Below are 19,860 nucleotides of genomic sequence, written 5' to 3'. Positions count from 1 at the left end.
ATAACATATAACATTTTATATCTTATTAACCATAATCTACCACCAACCAAATCGAACGGGTAACTTATCTCTATAGAAGCGATATGACTCGACTCTAATTGCATCTCCTACACAAAGTTGAGTTAATGGAGTGATTTGCGAAAGAGAGAAAGTAGAACTATTTTTTTTATGAAAAAAAAATAATCATAAAACTTACCCTAGTTTGTTCATCGATGAATTTTTTCAACTCCAGAAGTAATTGCATGTATTAAGAGGTCGTACAACAGTTATGGTATTACAATTTATGGACTTATTAGTGTCAGTTTGCTTTTGTATTTGTTCATCTCTTAGTACAATATATGCCTTTTTAATTCTTTTTTCAGGGTTTAGATAACTTAGTTACGATGTCATGGAAATTGCATCACAAAGTACTACGTTAATTAAAATACCATATTCTACAGTGAACTATTTAGTTTGGATGGGTTTGTTTATGAATCATATTTATGAAATTCTTTCTGGTGACACAACAGGTATACTATGATTACATGAGAAGCTTCCGTCGAAATTTAAGAAATTCCTTGAAGGTGGAACCATTTCTGGGATTAAGGTTGAACTAGGTCCATGTGAGGGGCTACGTTATCTATCCTATCCTGCAAATCATGGCTAGAAATATCCAAGCATTGATGAATTACAGACAAAAACTTATCTGCATACTGTAAATTGTTTACTACATACCTGCATTATTCCTGCATATTGTTGAAAGTTGTCTTAGATTCCAAATACTTTCATCCCAACAGTTTCTGAATGCTTCAATTGTTGCAACATGTGAAATATCATTTAAATTTTTTTTTTTTAAGAACTAGGATATTTCAATTCATAATTAGGATTATACAATTCATAGCGCAAAAGGAGTTGTTGCTATGATACTTTTTGAAAGGAATTAACAAAGCATGGTATATATTGAAGAAACCTGACATGAATTAAAACTTGTCTTCTGCAGTGTTATGACAAATATCTTATGAAGAGTCTTTAGAAGGTAGCTGAAGTGAGGGGAGTTGTGTCTTGGGGTTGGGGCACAACACCTGATAATTCAGGTTCTTATAATTCTTGGCCACACAAGACAGGATTCTTTCGAGATAGTGGTGTTTATGACAGTTATTATGGTAGATTTTTCCTGAATTGGTATTCTAAGGTTCTTATTGATCATGGAAGTCGTGTACTTGCCCTGGCCAACCAAGTCTTTGAAGGCGACTTCCCTATTGCTGCAAAGGTGAGGAAGCAATGTTTTAAGCCCTGCTTTACGGGCTTTTGTGATTTCAATGTGCTATCTACAGTTGAAGGTTGGAATGTGCTTTCATTAATGAAGTCTAAGACTTTTGTTGGTGCGCAACTGTCAAGTATTCATTGGTGGTACAAGACGGCCAGTCATGCTGCTGAGCTGACTGACATTTTTACCAATCGTGATGGCTATGCTCCGATTGCTGTAATGTTGAGGCAACATGAAGCTGCTCTGAACTTTACATGTGTGGAATCACGCACAATGGACCAGCATGAGTCTTACCTAGAAGCACTAACAGACCCTGAGGCGTTGGCTAGGCAGTTTTGCTCTTAGTAGACTTCAACTTTCTGCTATCAATCATCCCTAATCGTCGCTCGCTTCTTATTTGTGATGGTTGAAAAGTATCTAATGGTGTAAACTTTTATTTCAATTAATTATGGACGAAATTGTACAAAGTTGGCTTTAAATGAGGCATAGACGTAATCACCCTGTAATTAAAAATAAAAATTAATTTAATTTGATGACTTGATTAAGCTACCTAAATCACAAAAAAAAAAAAATCATAAAATTAATTAATAAAAACTATAAAGGTTTATAAACAATTTAATAAATGTAAACGATTTATACAAATATAATACCTCTTCGTACTTTGGTTTTCCAATTATTTTTGCCCGAATATAATTCTCTTATTAAATTAGATCTGTATGTAAAAACAAAATTCAATAAACAAAACATAAACTTATAATCATTAAACATTCCAAGTAAACACACTGTAAGCCATAATCACAAATATACATTTAAACATGGAAAGTGAATTTTTTAATTCTAAAATAAACACTGTTTTTAGTTCTATAACTAAATTAAGTCTTTATAAATCACTATTCGTTGTTTTTACCTATGTGTTAAAATTTTTAAATCTCATTCGTCACTTTTGCTTAGGTGAAAAGTGAATTTTTTAATATAAAAAATAAAATAGAAATCTAATTTTTAATAAGTCAAAATAATACCTTTGCTTATGTGCCGCCGAATGCTCTCGGAAAATGCCTTCTTTAATTATATATATTCGATTAGATTATATAGGTTGATTTGTCACATACACTTTTTTTTTAATTATTATTTATTTATTTATTATTATTAAATTTATTTATTTATTATTATTATTATTATTGTTATTGTTATTGTTATTGTTATTGTTATTGTTATTGTTATTGTTATTGTTATTGTTATTATTATTATTATTATTATTATTATTATTATTATTATCTTGAGTCCCTTCTTTATCCCAATTCATTCATTTTTTACCGTTATTTGAATTTCAAGGAGTCTCATTTTTATGTTTCAAATAGGTTGATTTGAGATACATTCTTATCCAAGTCAATCCAGTACGGTTAATCAGGAAAACTATAAATACCTCTTTAGTCTCTTAATTTAAGACTATTTTAGCCACGATTATTGCTTTAATCTTGTCTAAAAGAAGGTATATAATTATCGCAGCAATAAAACAACCACAACCACATGATAACTTCAATTCAACTCCATTTGTACTCTCACCGTCTTAGAGCAACTTCAATAGTTATAACTATGGACTTGCTTGTAATTTTCAAAATTCTCTAGTTACTAGGTTGACCATTAGAGTTAAAAAATAAAATTAACTTGACTAGCTAATTAGCTTAAATAAGCTACTTTGCTTGATAAAAAAGTTTCCAAATTTTTTTGCAGATTAATATATTAAAATTATTAAATTAATAATGTTAATTGAGAAAGTCAACCTTATTTTAATCGAAAATTTCATGAAATGCCCCTGAGTAATTTTTTTATTCACCAAATACCCATCAAAACTTTCAAATACACCAAATACTCCTGAGTTTAAGAAAATGTCACCAAATGCCCTTAATGAATAACGGCGGTTAACACCGTTAGTCATTAATGACTAATATGCCAATGACAGCCTCTAATTAATTGTTGTAATATTAGTTAATTAATTATTAAAAAAAAACTTTAAAAATATAAAAAAATAACTAAAAAAAAAAATACCCCACCACCCAAGACCCACCCCACCACCAGCCTCTGCCAGACGGCGCCGGCGGCGGCCGCCAACTCCTACCCCTCCCCCTGCGCCGGTGCTGGCGATGGCCAGTCCCCCCCACCGTCGACACCCCCTCCCCTACCCCCAGCCCCCTCTTCCTCCGTTTCCCCTCCCCTTAAATCCCTCCACGTCCTTCGACAACCCCCCTCCTTCGCGGTCGGCGTCCAAACCTCCTCCCCAGCGCCGGCGAACCTTTTTCGCCCCACCCCCCACTATCCCCACCCCATTTCCAGCCTAAGCCACCACCCAAAAAAACCGAAAACCCCCAAATCGAAACCCTAGATTTCGATTTGGGGTTTTTTCGATTAAGGGGTTTAAGGGGTTTTTGGGTGGTGGTTTAGGGTGGAAATGGGATGGGGATGGCGGGGGGTGGGGCGAAAAAGATTCGCCGGTGCCGGGGAGGGGGTTTGGACGCCATTCGTGAAGGAGGGGGGGTTTCGAGGGACGGGGAAGGGAAACGGAGGGAGAGGGGGCTGGGGGTAGGCCGGGGAGGGGGGGCTGGCCTCGCCGACGGAAAGGGACCACCGGCGCCGGTTCTGGCTAGGGGTAGGGGGACCATCGGCGCTGGCGGCCGCTGGCAGGGGTTGGGGGAGGGGGTGGGTTTAATTTTTTTTTTTTTAAATATTAATTAAGTAATTAATTCAATTAATTGATTAATTATTTAAAAGAGAACCAATTGCAACATGCCACGTGACATAATTAACCTTAATGACTAACGGTGTTAACCGCCGTTAGTCATTAAGGGCATTTGGTGACATTTTTCTTAAACTCAGGAGTATTTGGTGTATTTGAAATTTTTGATGGGTATTTGGTGAATAAAGAAATTACTCAAGGGAATTTCATGAAATTTCCGTATTTTAATAGCAAGCTAGTAAGTAACCATTGGGGGCTTTGGGGCATAAAATAGCTACAAAGTGGTTTTGCTCGAAATTATATGTGACATGATAAGCTTTAGCTTACAATTAGAGATGTTATTACGAAGTTTTATTAATCATCACCTTTACGACTTTACCTGAATAATTTGAAAATAAAATGGGTTTTTCTAAGCTCTGCCCCCCAAGTTCTTCGGTTTCCAAGCTGTACCCATGCTTTTTCAAAGTTATAAGTTGTGCCCTCTACTCACGATATTTATTTATCAATACCCTTTGACAATCATATCCATTAACGAACGTTACGTTATTTTTATCAATAATGGTATCGTGGCATTATTAATTTGACACGTGTCCCGTTCTTAATGGTTTAACGCTTTAAAAAAAAATTAAAAATCAGAAAATAAAATAATAAAAAAAGGTTATTGTTAACGTCAAAGGTTATTGTTAATAAAAACTAGATGAAGCCCGTGCGATGCACGATTTGTTTGATTTTTTTTTAAAAATGTTTTTTTTTGTATTTATGAGCCTAAAATTTGTTATATATTTAGATAAAATTCCTAATATTAAAAGATAATATATAATATTTAATTAATTTAAACTTAAAAATCTCATTCGCCAATTTTGCTCACATGGCATTTAAATTATTTAATTCTAAAAGAAATTAATAATCTCTTATTTAATTGGCTACTACTAAGATTTATAATCCTACATGGCGCGCTGAGAAAATTAGTTCCTACGTAGCTCTCTAAAAACTCGGGAAAAAACTCCCCTTTATATATATATATTAGAATAGTGAGGTTGAGGGTACATCTTAGACGTTTGAAAAATCATTGACACAACTTAAGAAATTGAAGAAGTTTGGGGGCATAATTTAGAAAAACCCTAATAAAATTTAAGGCACGTGTAGTGGGTGGTCCGTCACGCCGTTGGATGGGGGCAGCAGAACAGTCATGTGCTAATGCCAAACCCGTGACAATATTCCTCCTTAACACGCTTCACTCTCATCCACGCGTGTTAACTCTTACCTCCTTCACATGCTCGCACGTTTCAACTCTTCCAACTATTTTTCTCTCTCCTCTCGCCGGAATTCTCGCCGGAATCACCCTCATTTCTCCCGGAAATTCCCGAATTATCCTCTCCGACAGTTAGTCTTCCGTCACCGATGTCTTTAAACGTCCTCGTTTCTCCGGTATGCCCTTTTTGTCACTTTTTTTCTCACTTTTGTCAATTTTCTTAGGGTTTCAATTTCTGTTATTAATTTTGGAAAATGTGGGTGCTTTTTTTTGTAAGTTGAAATTGTATAATTATTATTTCTTATATAATTCAGGATTAGGGAAGAATTACTTGATGATATTGAATTATCCAAAAATACTACTGAGTACCTTTTTTTTCAAAATTAAACTTTGAGTATTATGTGAATTCTTGGAATTTGGATGTTGTAATGTGAGATTATTATTGTTAATTTAGCTTAATAAGTTGAATAAGTAGTTAGTTTCAACTATGGTATTAGCGAAATACCCTGAAAGATTATGGAAAAAAAAAAGGACATTTGATTTAGGAATTTTAATTTTTGTATTAATAGTGGGGGTAAATTTCTTGCTAAAATTTGATAATTTGATACTTAATTATTGTTTCTCTTGCATCCAAGCTTGTGTTGTAATAGCATAATCTTGTTGAATTTTGTCATCATATTGTTAGAGCTTTTTGTGAGAGGAGAGGTGACTTTGATGAAGTATGTTATGTTATCGTTTGTTCGAGTTTATTTGAGGGGAATGAGACCATGGTGAAATATATTATTTCACTGTATGTTCAAACTTTTGTAAGGAGAAAGGGTATTGATAAGTATGCCAACGTATGTTTCGTTTGTAGGTTGCCTAGAAAGGAAAAACTTAATTATTCTGGAGCCTAGAGCAGCATAAATTATCGAGTTTACATTGCAATGCTGGGTGACAGAGAAAAAATATTCATTGATATGGCTAGTTGTCTCGTCCAAATGGTTGTATAGTACCTAATTTTTAATAAGATGAATGAGGCAACGGGTATGCATAAGCTGATTGGAACTAGTGAAGATGATGATGAGGAAGAAATGGACATGGATTCAAAGGATGAAGATGATGACGAAGAAGGTAAAAACATGGCAGCTTCCATGATAGTCAATATGGATGGAGGAATCACTACAAGCAGCAGTGACAGTCAGTTTCAGTATCACTCCCAGATCCAAGAACAGCAGATCAACCATGGAGGGGTTGCTAAAAGGCCGAGGCCATTAGAGGAGAAAGAGAGAACAAAGCTGCGGGAGCGGCATAGGAGAGCCATTACTGCAAGGATCTTGGCTGGACTTCGACGCCATGGGAATTACAATCTTAGGGTCAGGGCTGATATAAATGATGTAATTGCGGCTTTGGCAAGGGAAGCTGGCTGGGTTGTGCTTCCAGATGGTACCACATTTCCTTCACAGTCTCAGGTACTTCAAAGTCTCCTTATGCATTCAACTTTTTAAGGTTATATTTTGAGTTTGTTGTACATTGATGTTATGTCTAGTTGGCTCTTAGTTTATGGAAATATTGCATATGCTATGTTGCTGGATCTGTTTGTGTATCATAGTAGAGCATGATCGTAAGATTTTGAGTTTTAGATATTATCTTAGTATTTGGACATTCTATTAAGGAATTCTTGAATAGATTATCATATTCAGCTGGAATAATTACAAAAGAGTCTTCCTAAGTAAGCCCTTATTGGCTTACGGGAGTTAACATGTATGAAATATTCTAATAACTACATATTGATTTACACATAATCGAAAATAAATTGATCCTTTCTATACTAATTTGGTAAGATGACATGTTTAGCAATTTTGCCAAAAAAAAAAGTAGTCTCTCACAGTTGCAGTCTTGATTTGATGAATGTGTCCTTAAATGAGCGGCCAATCTAACTTAATAGTGGAATTGTAGTCAGCCAGCTCTTGTCCTGAAGGACATTAAGCTTTTTAGAGCTGAAAAACTGGGAGAATTTAGAGGTGGTGCAACTTTTTTTTTGGTTTCCCTCTTCTTATTCCTTTTTACTTGCCATTCCTTGTCAGTATTTTTCTTCCACAAAGTTGAATTTTTCTTCTCTGATATGCTGTTTTCTTACTTTCTTGCTGCTGTAATCTGTTAGATGCTATGTATGTCCCTTCGATTATGCTTAATAGCACATGTGTAAAGTGAAAGTGACTTTTTTTTTTTTTTTTTTTAATGAATATCTAAGAATGAAAAAATTATCTAACTCATCTAGGGCTCAAGACCGTCTGATGATTCTCCAGTGCCAACTGCCATCCCCTCATCACAAGTTTTGCCTCAACAGACTCAGGTTACTTCCGTCAAAGGTGTATGCCCTAGCTATCAAAACTCTGTGGAATATAATACCGGTCAAATGAAAGAGGTTTTTGGGCACACTGCCTCTCCTTATGACGTATCTTCCGGTTCACATGCCCATGCATCCTCCACAGGAGGTAGTAGGGGAGAACGAATAGACAATCATCCTCTTATTAGCTCTGTGGATACCATTTGTAACAAACAGGTTCACTATCTAATCCTTTTTTCTCCTCCACAGCTCCCCCCCCCCCCCCCCCCTCTCCCCCTCTTACAACCATAAGGTGCATGATCCCATCCTTTTTTCATCTAGATAATCTCTTTTTAATCCCTGTTTATGTTAGTAACTGCTTTCTTAATGGTGACAGAACACAGTTTACCTTTTTTTTTTTAAGAAAAAAGTAAAGGCATGTTAATTGCTGGATGGATCTAGATATTACCTTGATTGCTTTGTGCTGCTTATACTGATAATCCTGATTAACTCTTTAAAATGATAGGTGGTTGATCCCTCCTCAAGGTTGCATGAGCATGACTTTGCAGGCACTCCATATATACCAGTTTATGTGATGCTACCTGTGAGTGTTTAATTTTTTATATTTATTAGTATCTGTGCTAACTATAAATTGAATTGCTGTCAATACCTTTGTCAAAAATATTTGTAGATTGTACAATAGTATATATCTCGACTCTTGACAGCTATCTTTAGCAAAAATGAACAGGATCTAGTTTTTGTGACTTTAAGTTCTCTTAGATGCTTAAATCCATATGTGATGTCTATGCTAATTGGTGCAGTTGGGAATCATAAATATGAAATGTGAGCTTACTGATCCTAATGGGGTGCTGAAGCAGCTGAGGATTCTGAAATCAATTAATGTTGATGGTGTTGTAGTTGACTGTTGGTGGGGGATAGTGGAAGCTCATGCTGCGCAGGAGTATAATTGGAATGGTTACAAAAGGCTCTTTCAAATAGTAAAAGATCTCAAACTTAAATTACAGGTAAAGCTGATAGCCTTAAGAGTTCTATGTGTCTGTTTCACGGTTTCATTGATTACTTGTTTCGGCATGCTAGGACAGGACCAAACGAATTTTTGTGAACTGTCAAATATTCAACATTTTATTGGAGTCCCAAAAAACTTAATTATAAGTTTATAGTAGAAATGAGTCAAAATGACAGTCCTTGAAATTGTTTTGTACATGCTTGATAGTTAGCTTATAGCCTGTAATACTACCTATTGAGGTTAGAAAGCTGTTTGGATAGCGCAGGTTGTGATGTCATTTCATGAATGTGGAGGCAACTTTCGCGATGATGTTTGTATTCCTTTGCCCCTTTGGGTAGCAGAGATTGGTCGTAGTAACCCTGACATATATTTCACTGATAAAGAGGGACGAAGAAATCCTGAGTGTCTTTCATGGGGAATTGATAAAGAGCGAGTGCTGAAAGGTCGAACAGCTTTTGAGGTATATTTTCTTGTTTAACAACCTGGTCATATTGTGGATAAATTAACAGTTTGTAATTGAGTCTGCTAGCAAGTTTGGGGAACCCTTTGCTGACAAAGTATTGCCGTTTAATCTTTCTAATATGATGATCCTTCTCTATTTACTGGAACAGCCCCCTCCACCACCCCATTTCTTATTTCCTACTTACAATCCCTCTTCCACATGTCATGTTTTCCAGAAGAGAGAACTCAAAATAGAACTGGGTCTATTAATGCTTCCTCTGCAGAATTCAAACTGCCGTGTTAAATAACATAGCTATGATAAAATCATGTAATTTAGATATTCGCTATGTTTCATCCTGTTTTAAATTGATTCAGGTCTACTTTGATTTCATGCGAAGCTTCCGGATAGAGTTTGATGAATACTTTGAAGATGGTATTATTTCCATGATTGAAGTTGGACTTGGTCCATGTGGCGATTTGAGGTACCCCTCTTTCCCAGTTAAGCACGGTTGGAGATACCCTGGCCTCGGAGAATTCCAGGTTATAGTCAATTAACGTTTTCAATCTTGTGGAATGTCTTTTCAAGTTTTGTTCCTATGCGCATATTGGTTCTCTTGTCTTTATTGCTTGAGCAGTACATGTTTAATTACTTTCTCTATTTTACTGCAATTGCATTTTTCTATATCAAATTTTGATGTTTTTAATGGTAATATAACACCTAATCTCTGTGTATAGCATCATATGATGTATATGCATGCAATTTCACTGACTTCTTTGTCCTGTTTGGCAGTGTTATGATCAGTATATGTTGAAAAGCTTACGAAAGGCAGCTGAAGCCAGAGGACATTCATTTTGGGCTAAAGGGCCAACTAATGCTGGTTTTTACAATTCACGGCCCCATGAGACTGGATTTTTTTGTGATGGGGGTGAATATGATGGCTATTATGGCAGGTTCTTTCTTAATTGGTACTCTCAAGTCTTAGTTGACCATGGTGACCGGATACTTTCTTTGGCCAAGTTGGCTTTTGAGGGAACCTGCATTGCTGCAAAGGTGGGTTGATCTTGCTACTTAAATCATTTTATGTTGCATTCCATTGTGGTTGGACCAAAAATGGGCTGATGAATGTCAACTTTAAAGGTGCATCTGTTGTAAGTTTCTAACATAGTTTTTTTTATCGCCAATATTGTATGCAAGAAAATTTATATACTACCTCCGTTAACTTTTAGTTGCAACTTTGGGACATTATTTGTAAGATATAAAATATTCCAAAGTTGCAAATAAAAGTTAACGGAGGTAGTACATTTCTTGAAGAACTTTTCAAGTGATATATCTTCAGTTTTTCCCCTTTGGTTTGACCCCCCACGAGGCCACGACCCCACCTCCCAATTGTTAAAAAAGGCTTTGGAATTCTTGGACTTCATTACTTCACAGCCCATCTCTGTATCCACTGAATGATAGGGAGCTTTCGAGTTCGCCCCTGCATTCCAGCCATTCTGCATTTCTGCTTAAGCTCATTGTTGTTAGTTAACCTTAACCCATAGATAATCTGCGCTAAGGGCATACTTCCACAATTACATCACCATTAAGGTTATGTGTAGGAAATTAATACCCATATCACTGCCTTTCTAAGGCCTGTGGCCTCCCAGTTGGGTTTCTTTTCAAAGCCTGCCACTAGATATCCACACAAACCACATTGTTCTTTATATTCTCTTTGCTATGCTGCAGAGTGCAGGTTCTTTGAACAGGCCTGAAATGGATGGAATAGATGCATGACTTGATAAGATTTTCTCCCCTACCCTGATAAAGAAGCCCCTTTCCAACCATTGAGTAATTACTTCTATCGCAGAATCCTGAAAAAGAGAGAGACCTTGAATAACTGCTGCCTCTACCAGTTCATCTCATACCTTGCAAAGACTAGATTTTCATCAATAATAATGATATTGACTTATTCCCAGTTATTTAATCTGTCTCCTCTCTCCCACATCACTATTTCTTGTCCTAGTTGGAGCTGGTTTCAGCTGGATATAAAGTTACTGAAAAGGGGGGAATAAGAAAAGTTTGCACATTCAGAAATTATGTGCTTGATTCTGATTTTTATCTCAGTGTTCCCCCACTTCAGAATTTGTTGACATGCTGATGTTTTAACTCTAATTTCTGAGCAGCTATCAGGGATACATTGGTGGTACAAGACTACAAGTCATGCAGCTGAATTAACCGCTGGATTCTACAACCCATGTAATCGTGATGGTTATGCTGCAGTAATGTCCATGTTAAAAAAACATGGAGCTGCTGTGACCTTCACAACTGCAGAAGTGGGCTTGTTGGATCAGCTTGAGGATTCTTCTGAAGCACTAGCAGATCCTGAAGGGCTGGCTTGGCAAGTAAGCATAAGATTACATCATTATTTGCGGTTTTTTTCCTCCAACAAAGTCAAATCAGTTAGGGCTTCAGATTTTACTGATCAAGTTTTACTCTTTAATTGCAGGTTCTGAATGCTGCATGGGATGTTAACATTCCAGTTGCCAGTGAAAACTCTGTTCCTTGTCATAGTAGAGAAGTATATAACAAAATACTTGAAAATGCAAAGCCCTTCAATGATCCTGATGGTCGTCACTTGTTATCATTTACATACCACAGACTTAGCCTCCAACTCATGGAAAGGCACAATCTTATGGAATTTGAAAGATTTGTCAAGAAAATGCATGGTGAGACACCTGTTTTAGCATATCTTCCCCTTTTCTTTGCTGCCATTAATGCCTCAACTAGGTCAGGTTCTAATCGTAATTTGTTCATAAAGTCTTTACTATATTCATGGCCAAATTCACGAGAAATTGTCATTTGGTACACTTTCAAATTTACTCTCTTTTACAGACAAAATTTAACTGTACTGGGATTTAATCTTTATGGGAAGTCGCTTAGTTCACTCAAGTGTGTTTAAAAAAATTAGCAAAATATGAGGATTTTTCAAATGAAGCCCAAAATATATAAGTGTTCCGCAATGTTTCATTTTTAATCAATGTCAATATATAATATGGGATAGTATGTATTTATTCCAGGAGAAGCAGTTCTTGACCCCCAGGTATAATTGAAGATTAATAGTACGATTCTTCTGCAGCGGCTGGCAAAGCCATGCAGTTTTGGTGTAGTTACAAATTGGATAGGTGATTTCCTTGGTGTAAATGTCAGGCAAGCTTCATGTACATGATTTGATTAGTAGAAAACCTGGTTGTAAAGTTAGCTTTGAGAGCCCTTTGCTTTGCACCTTGACAGTTTTAAGTTATACTAATATATTGTTTTCAAGGTGCATTTATTTTTTATTGCAAATTTGCAATCCAAAAATGCTCTCTGTAATTCGAACATCTGTAAGCCTGCTCCAATCTATGGAGTACATTATTAAGTTAATTCTCCAAAGTGAGACAATAACATTGATGGCAGTCACGGCACAGTACTAGTATCATTTGTCTGATGTATGATCTTAGACATCACAGTCTCGATTTGCAGCGTGACAGTTTTAAGTTAGTTTTAAATCCCAGGCAGCAAAGAGCCGCACTGAGATGTTGGCTAAATGAAAGTGAATGCCAAAAATGAGATGAAGAGTGACCACAGTAACTTTTAAACAGATAAAAGAATGATCCCTTTTACTAATATTGAAGGAAATGTTCTGATGTACAATGTATTGAGCTATGAATAATAAAAGAATGTGACAGACTGATAGCCAAGCAATATTCAATTGTGGTTTCTGCAATTTGCATTGTATAACATACTGTACTATTTAAGTACCATATGGCCTGACTCATCTTTGTCAAAAAGTCGCCCAATGAAATCACCCCAGCTCTCTCTCCTCTTCTTGGATGATGACGATGATCCTTCTACACTTGATTTATCCGATCCTTCCCCCGACTCAGGATGATTATTGAAGGTTCCGTAAGGCGAAGGTGGAAAGGAGTGAGGAACATCCAAGGCGACAGCCCTTTCAAGGGCTTGTCTATACTCCAGTATATGTTCTCTTGCGAGTTTCTCTTGTCGTTCCATCCTTTGGTTCGGTGGAATCTCCATGACATGATCATTTTCCATCATCAACTGTAATTGAAGAAACAAGAGTTTAATAAAGACGCTCTGAAATAAGATTCAATAAGATATGATCGTGAAAGCTGAGACATTTTCTTACATATAAACACACCGTCCACAAATAGATGTAGTAAAATTAACTTATACATGCACTTCATTTAAGTAGATCAAAAGTATAATCTCAACACTGAAGCAAAAGGTTATTCCATTAGAGCAACATCAAAATTGACAAGTTTCCCATAACAGCGGCAAAGGTATCAATTACCAGCAGAAACATTAAACAAATTATACTGCCTCGCATTTCCAGAGGAAAATTCATTCCACCGACAAAAAAAGAAAAATTATTTTACAAAATTCCATGGTATCACTGCATGTAATATCCATGACAAGAAAGATAACAATTGAGGTGGTCTGTTACATCAGCTAACTGTAAAGGTGCCACTACTATGAATTAAAAGACTTACATCAAGAGCAATTTGGGATTCTCTTTCAATCCAAATGATTCCATGGTCTGAAATTGCATTACAGGATAAAATGATGTGCTCAAATCTTCCATCAACAGGAACTGCTGTTCTCACTACTGGAGGATATCTTTGAAATCTATAACTCAAAAACAATATGATTTAGAAAAAAGGCATTCATTTACTATCTTTTCTTTCTTTCTTTGATCGGAGAGAGGGGGGGTGCAGCACATGCAGCTGGTTCAACAATCTCATTCCATGGACAGGTAAAGAAGTATTTTTTTTCTGAACAGCCAATCAAACAATCAAAGACAAGTTCATTATTTCCTTCACAAAAGAAAGGCCTCAAAAATTCAGTTTAGATCTTCCCGTACACTCTCCTTAAACTGTGACAAGACCAAGTGCTCTTAAAAGTTACACCAAGTAACTTTTCCCTTACAGGCTTACAGCCCCCAGAAGATGTTCATGTAATGCATGCTCTTATTACCCAGTTAATACTTAATAGTTAGGTCTGGCATTGAGCAGTTGCTCTACACAAGGTGAGTTCTCACTTTCTTTCAGCCACAAGAATATAATCATGTAATATGTTTTCTTATCACCAATTTTAGTTAACCTTGGCCTTGAACTCTTCAGGATCCCTATTTTTATTCTCGCTAAACATGTAATTCATGGTTTAAATTTGCCGTGTCTGTTCTGTTTTGCTGATTTATAGAAAGCAACTAGTCACAAAGGTCTTACTCTTATTTTTTTCAAAACAATGTTTTTAGAATTATGAAATATAGATGGGCAGAAACATATGCATGTCATGAATGTTATGCATATGCAATGCAAGATAGAATGAACACTAGGGCATGAGATGCCTATGAATCTACAAAATTCTTCACCAGACAAACTTACTACCTATATAATCGCTAGACAGATGAGCAGGTAACTTGGCTCAAGCCTCCATGAGCATACAAATACTAGGGATTAAGCTTTAACTGTCCACAGTCCCTCCTTCCAGCTAGACTGCAAATGAACCAATACACTTACTAATGAACGGGTTCAAACTCAGGCAAAGCTCATTTGCTAAGAAAACAATTAAATAGCAGCAATATTTATCCTTGAAGTCTGCTCTCTAGGAAATTAAGTGGTCAAATTTTACGTATTTGATAAATCAAACAATAATTTGAAATTTTTAAAACTTATATTGATCCCTTTTATTTGCCATTATTTATCAAAAGCTGCCACTAACAGAACATGTTTAGGAGCTGGATTAAAATCGTGAAAAAGTTAGTTCATTCAGTTACAACTTACAACTACACAGAGCACAACACTACTAAATGCTTAGCTGCTCCAAGTGGCTACATTAGGATATAAGAGAACTCCAACTCTTGGCTAGACTTCAGATTGCAGCCCTACTAGCTGTAGTCCAACCCATTGTAAATTAAGAAATAAAGGGATTTTGTAATGAACTGATTTTCACAGACCGGACTCACAGAAAAGAACAATTCTTGATTAACTAAATAATCTGAATTTTTTTTTAAAATATTTTTTATTAAATTGATTTGATAAGAAGAAATAACAAAATGAAAGCTTTAAAATAAATTGAAATTAGAAAAAAAAAAAAAAAAAAAAGTTTGGTTTAAGCTATTACTCTTTTGATAGCGAGTTTGCTAACAGCTCTCCAACAATGGCTTTAGGCCATAACTCTATAAGGTTTCCCTCAATACAAATTTCTGCCTACCTTCTCCTTTCTCCCCTCACTCTATTTATACTAAAGCTAAAGACTCTAACCTAATAATACTAGACTACCAATATTGCCCTTCCTTAGGTTAGTCTATTACAAAGCTATAAAGAACAACTATGCTAATGCTTCTGCCAGCTTCTTAGCTTATTAAATTCACCAGAACCTTGGATTTTTATACAAATTCCAATACAAAGGCACTTGAGAATTTTCAGACAATAGCTCAGTATAGTTTGTAAGATGTAAAACAACATAAATCAGAAAGGGCCTGGTACATCTATACAAAATTAGTAGGGTGAGTGATAAAGAATTTTCACTAGGCATACCTAAAGGGCTTTCTCTCCACGATGTGATAAACGCGACCTGGTGCATACAGTCTCCTTGGATCTGTTATCATCTTCTCCTCCATCATGCATGTGTCTTTTAAACACATAACACACAATAAGCACGGCAAACTGTTTAAGTTCAGAGGTAGTTTGATTAAAAAGTATGCATGTGCTGAAGGCTATATGTTTAGAGTTAGACAAAAAAAACCATTACCCAGCAGGAAACCAAAATCTAGATACAAGAGCTGACATTCCAAATATAGATCAAGCAAGCCATCATACAATCATATGACAAAGTGTTTTCAGTTTGTGATGCGCAATTAATAAATGAAAGCAAACTAGCTGTGGCTATGCAGACAAGTGCATTCCACAGAAGAAACCTAAACTACAGATGGTTTTCCAGTACTCAAAAGAATCCTTAAAAGTAACATTCTGGTAACAGTTCAAGACCATCTAAGATCCCAAATAAAAATTCACCATCAAGGGTCCAAATATAACAAAGCACCTTACCTTATTATCAGCAGTTATTAAAGCATATACATCAAATCGGTTGCAAAGCACCTAAATGCTAAAAGCTGTATCTGCTCAGCATACTTTCTTCACCATGAAAAATTTCTTTATCGTAGAGCACGTAGAGAAAATTTGATTTTAAAGTTGCTGAACAAGAACCACACTTGTATTTAAAACTGGATTTTTTTAAGCATCATGCTCAAGGAATTAATTGATATTTTTGTCATTCAAACTCTTCCTCTAACCACATATACCAGTGTCAAATCCCCGAACTTTGACATGAGTATGGACCTTTGATGCTTTATTTTAAACAAAAGCATGGTAACATTCCATCAAATACCTTAGTGCATCAGCACAACAGTTAAACAAACACCTGTGTCTGACACAAATACCCAACAAATACCATATACGAAGTATATCTATTGGAAGCAATTACTGGAAATGTGACAACCTTTATGAATGCAATTCACATATTAAATCAATAACACATATTTCAAATTGAATATTCAAACATGCTATTGCAACAAGCATAAAAAGGCTAGATTACCTTATATCTACTATGAACAACAATACTAAATTTCACCCACTAACGGAGCTGATAACATATAATAAGATCATTACCAGATTAGTGATTTGAAAACATCGTCTAAATCAGCAGTTGTCCGGGGTAAGAAATCGTCCTGTTTACAAGAAAATTCTTTCATGATAAGCGGTTTAGTTCTTAATATTCTATTCAAGTGAGTAAATCTGGAAAGACAACTATGGTTGTACCTGAAGCACGACAGAATTGACAACATCTGCATACCGGACAGCCAAATTCAAGGACATGCATCTTGGAGGAGCCATTGCATAACATCTAATCCTCTTCCTCTCAATGTTCCCCAACATATCCAGATTTTGGACAGCCACAAGTGCCAACAAAGAGACTACTCCAGCACCCAATGAATGACCAGCAAACGTCAAAGTATATGTAGGATTCTTCTCAAGCAAATCCCTCAAAATCTCATGCTCTTCATCAAAAACCCACTGAGCAGCCTTTAAAAGGCCATTATGTACATAGCCGCCATCAAACGGTGCCCTCCCTAGTTTATTATCGAATAGGATGGCACGATCACTCTCTCTCCCCATGGTTAGACCCCTAACAACCAGCACTACATCTGCATTCTCATGATCAAGATATACTATGTAAGGAGTCACCCGACCCCCGGTATCATCATAATCTTTTCTCAGGACAACCAAATCAGGGTCCATTCTATATCCACCTGGGGGTGCCCAAACGGGATTTCGAAGATCATCTTCATATACAGCTAAAATATATCGACAAAGCCGAGATACAGGCTGAAATTCCTCAGCAGTAGCAAGGCCCCAATCCTCACTCTCATGGCCTGCGGCATATATACACCGCTTCCAGACCCATCTAGCACAAGCTAAACAGTATACACATTCAATTATAGGCAGACAACATGCAAGTGACATTTGCTCAATGTTGAAAGTACATCTTCATCGACTGATCAACTAGTTTTTGAAACCAAGGCAACTGACATTGACTCAATGTCGGAAACTCATCTTCAATCGATAATTACACTGATCAATTACACAATGGAACTGAACATATATGGTGTTACAACAATTGGGTATTCAAATTTCTGCAAAATTCAACTACTTTATATAAATAATAGCCAAGTTAATTGCAAAAAGGTCTGAATTTCAACTGGGGTTTAGAATTTGAACAAAAGATAAAAATGGTTATATAAGATTACTCAATCAAAAGGCAAGAAAGCAGCAAATTGAGGATGTGTTATACATACAACCTATCTAATATATAAACAAAAATTTGAAGGATTTACCTGGAAATTTCCTTATGAAATAAACAAAGGAAAAGACAAGATTTCTAGAAAAAATCAAACTTCAAAACTGCTGCAGATGAGCTATGAAACAAACCCTTGAATTGGGCTATAAATTGAATATTGGACTTTAATTTTTGAAGTTGAACAATCATTCAAAGTATCAGAGAAGGGAAGGTAAGAAGTTTGAAGGTGGACAAATCAAATCTAGGATTGGGTATTGGTCTTATTAGTAGTTTAATAAGTTTGGTTTTTTCTGGAACCCTGAAAGTTGAACAGTGTTGATTGTTAGCTGGAGATTATGGCCTACAATTACAAATTAATGACACCAAAAAAGCAAATAAGAACATTTTTTAAGTACAAAATGTTAAGGGAAAAGAAGAGGTAAAAAAACAAATTACTTTTTCCAAAGGAAAATACAAGTAAAATTTTTTATTTGTTTTTTTTTTAAAAGTTCATTGGTTTTAATTTTGACATAATTATTAGTGAATTAAATTTACCAGTAAGATGGTGTGTAACTGTGTATGCGTTATATAATGATGAAAAATTAAAAGGAAAACAAATCAAAATAAATAATGCATTCATTATTTACTACTCACATGATTTGCCTACCAAATTAAGTGAGTTGAAGTTGATATTTATTGTATCAAATGATTGGGAGAGAATCTTGATATCAAATGATTTTCCTATCTTAAAATAATTTTAAGGAAGAGAGTGGGTAGTTAGTTTTATTTAAGATTATTTCATAACTTTTAACCATAATTCTTTTAAGAGTCAAATACTCAAATTTTACATATTCCATCTTTATTAAAATATAAAAAATAATAATTAAAATAAAACAATAATTAAAAACAATGAAACTTCTCTATTATACAACTATCCTTCAACGACCAACGTCACAAGTTAATAGAATGTGAATTGACTAAATGATTATTACTTGTTTAAGAAATAATGTACCGGTATTTCCCTATAAATCATACACTAACATCATTTCCATTCAAATTAAACCTGTTCTCATTAGATTATTTTCAGTTCAGTTTAGTTCAGCACTAATAAGTTTATGTTTAATTATATTGCTAATGATTTAAAGCCAAATTTCATACTTTTAAGCTTATATTACAACAACGACAATAATAATAATAATAATAATAATAATAATAATAATAATAATAATAATAATAATAATAATAATAATAATAATATAGTATATGTTTTTAAAATGTTTTGGGGTTCCATGTTTTTAATGTATTTTTCATAAATATTTTAATATGTATATTTGTATATACACATATATATAATAATAAATAATCAAAGATCATTAATCCGTAGTTAAAAATCACTGATCAATAAGTTCAGTCCAGCTTATTTCAATCGATGAGAACATGCCCTTAGTTTAGTATTATAGAACATAGAAGTACATGCCAACATATGAGTAGCATTCAAGACATTATATAAAAATTGAAAAAGAATTAATAGAAAGAAAAAACACACATACAAAAATAAATCAAACTATAATTCATAAGAACTTTCAGGATAAATATACATTAAACACTTTGTATTATACAAGATATTATATTACCAAGTGTATACAAAGTCAAACTATAATTCATAAGAGATTTCAATACAACTATAAAAAAAAAGTTGTAAAATGATCAAATGTTAACACATTAACATTAAATAGGGACCATGGTAAACATTTCGACAATTTTTATTTGCGGACGAAAAAAAGTCAAAAATTTTCAAAATTGAAGGCTAAAATCCACGCTTTTTGAGAAATTTTGGAGGTTTCGGGGTCCGGTGTTGAAAAGTCTTGTAACTCTATGGGATCAACTCGGTGTCATATAATGCCGTTTGGAACCATATATGATCATTTTGTTGTCATAAATATTCGTGGTAGGCTTGAATTAATGAAATCAGCA

The 19,860-nt window shown here is 35.0% G+C and overlaps 2 protein-coding genes and 1 pseudogene across 4 annotated transcripts; 2 read left to right on the top strand and 1 right to left on the bottom strand.

Moving 5' to 3' along the window:
• The first annotated feature begins 482 nt into the window (after nucleotides 1–482).
• Nucleotides 483–1,591, top strand: LOC145640674 (beta-amylase 2, chloroplastic pseudogene; annotated as a pseudogene).
• A 3,624-nt stretch (nucleotides 1,592–5,215) lies between these two features.
• Nucleotides 5,216–12,457, top strand: LOC145639571 (beta-amylase 7-like). Of its 2 annotated transcripts, XM_081690846.1 has the most exons (11): nucleotides 5,216–5,405; nucleotides 6,086–6,680; nucleotides 7,490–7,774; nucleotides 8,064–8,141; nucleotides 8,359–8,562; nucleotides 8,830–9,024; nucleotides 9,381–9,545; nucleotides 9,796–10,056; nucleotides 11,169–11,387; nucleotides 11,492–11,711; nucleotides 12,063–12,457. In XM_081690846.1, the coding sequence occupies exons 2-11, from the start codon at nucleotides 6,240–6,242 to the stop codon at nucleotides 12,089–12,091; spliced, it is 2,097 nt and encodes a 698-aa protein (XP_081546972.1). In that variant the 5' UTR covers nucleotides 5,216–5,405; nucleotides 6,086–6,239; the 3' UTR covers nucleotides 12,092–12,457. The 2 variants fall into 2 exon arrangements, with proteins under 2 accessions (XP_081546972.1, XP_081546973.1); XM_081690847.1 differs by lacking the exon at nucleotides 8,830–9,024.
• A 168-nt stretch (nucleotides 12,458–12,625) lies between these two features.
• On the bottom strand, nucleotides 12,626–18,247 carry LOC145639570 (uncharacterized). 2 transcript variants are annotated; one of them, XM_081690845.1, is made up of 6 exons: nucleotides 17,945–18,247; nucleotides 16,869–17,743; nucleotides 16,719–16,777; nucleotides 15,588–15,716; nucleotides 13,539–13,674; nucleotides 12,626–13,086 (listed from the first exon to the last, which is right to left on the bottom strand). In XM_081690845.1, exons 2-6 carry the CDS (start codon nucleotides 17,571–17,573, stop codon nucleotides 12,775–12,777), a joined length of 1,341 nt encoding a protein of 446 aa, XP_081546971.1. In that variant the 5' UTR covers nucleotides 17,574–17,743; nucleotides 17,945–18,247; the 3' UTR covers nucleotides 12,626–12,774. The 2 variants fall into 2 exon arrangements, with proteins under 2 accessions (XP_081546971.1, XP_081546970.1); XM_081690844.1 differs by having other exon boundaries at nucleotides 16,869–18,247.
• Between the last annotated feature and the right edge of the window lie 1,613 nt (nucleotides 18,248–19,860).

Source organism: Chenopodium album, chromosome 7, assembly GCF_948465745.1.
Source record: "Chenopodium album chromosome 7, dcCheAlbu1.1, whole genome shotgun sequence".
NCBI classification, from domain to species: domain Eukaryota; kingdom Viridiplantae; phylum Streptophyta; class Magnoliopsida; order Caryophyllales; family Amaranthaceae; genus Chenopodium; species Chenopodium album.
The sequence above is the reverse complement of the archived record's forward strand: the minus strand, read 5'-3'. Positions and strand labels throughout refer to the sequence as shown.

What these genes read in the sequence shown, in the direction of transcription:
- LOC145639571 (XM_081690846.1), top strand. Translation starts at nt 6,240, where the DNA reads ATGAATGAGGCAACGGGTATGCATAAGCTGATTGGAACTAGTGAAGAT. An exon ending in AAGGTCGAACAGCTTTTGAG is followed by an intron (nt 9,025 to 9,380) that starts GTATATTTTCTT and finishes AAATTGATTCAG; the next exon opens with GTCTACTTTGATTTCATGCG. An exon ending in CTGAAGGGCTGGCTTGGCAA is followed by an intron (nt 11,388 to 11,491) that starts GTAAGCATAAGA and finishes CTTTAATTGCAG; the next exon opens with GTTCTGAATGCTGCATGGGA.
- LOC145639570 (XM_081690844.1), bottom strand. Translation starts at nt 17,573, where the DNA reads ATGTCACTTGCATGTTGTCTGCCTATAATTGAATGTGTATACTGTTTA. An exon ending in TCAATTCTGTCGTGCTTCAG is followed by an intron (nt 16,778 to 16,868) that starts GTACAACCATAG and finishes TCTTGTAAACAG; the next exon opens with GACGATTTCTTACCCCGGAC. An exon ending in AATCCCAAATTGCTCTTGAT is followed by an intron (nt 13,087 to 13,538) that starts GTAAGTCTTTTA and finishes CTTCAATTACAG; the next exon opens with TTGATGATGGAAAATGATCA.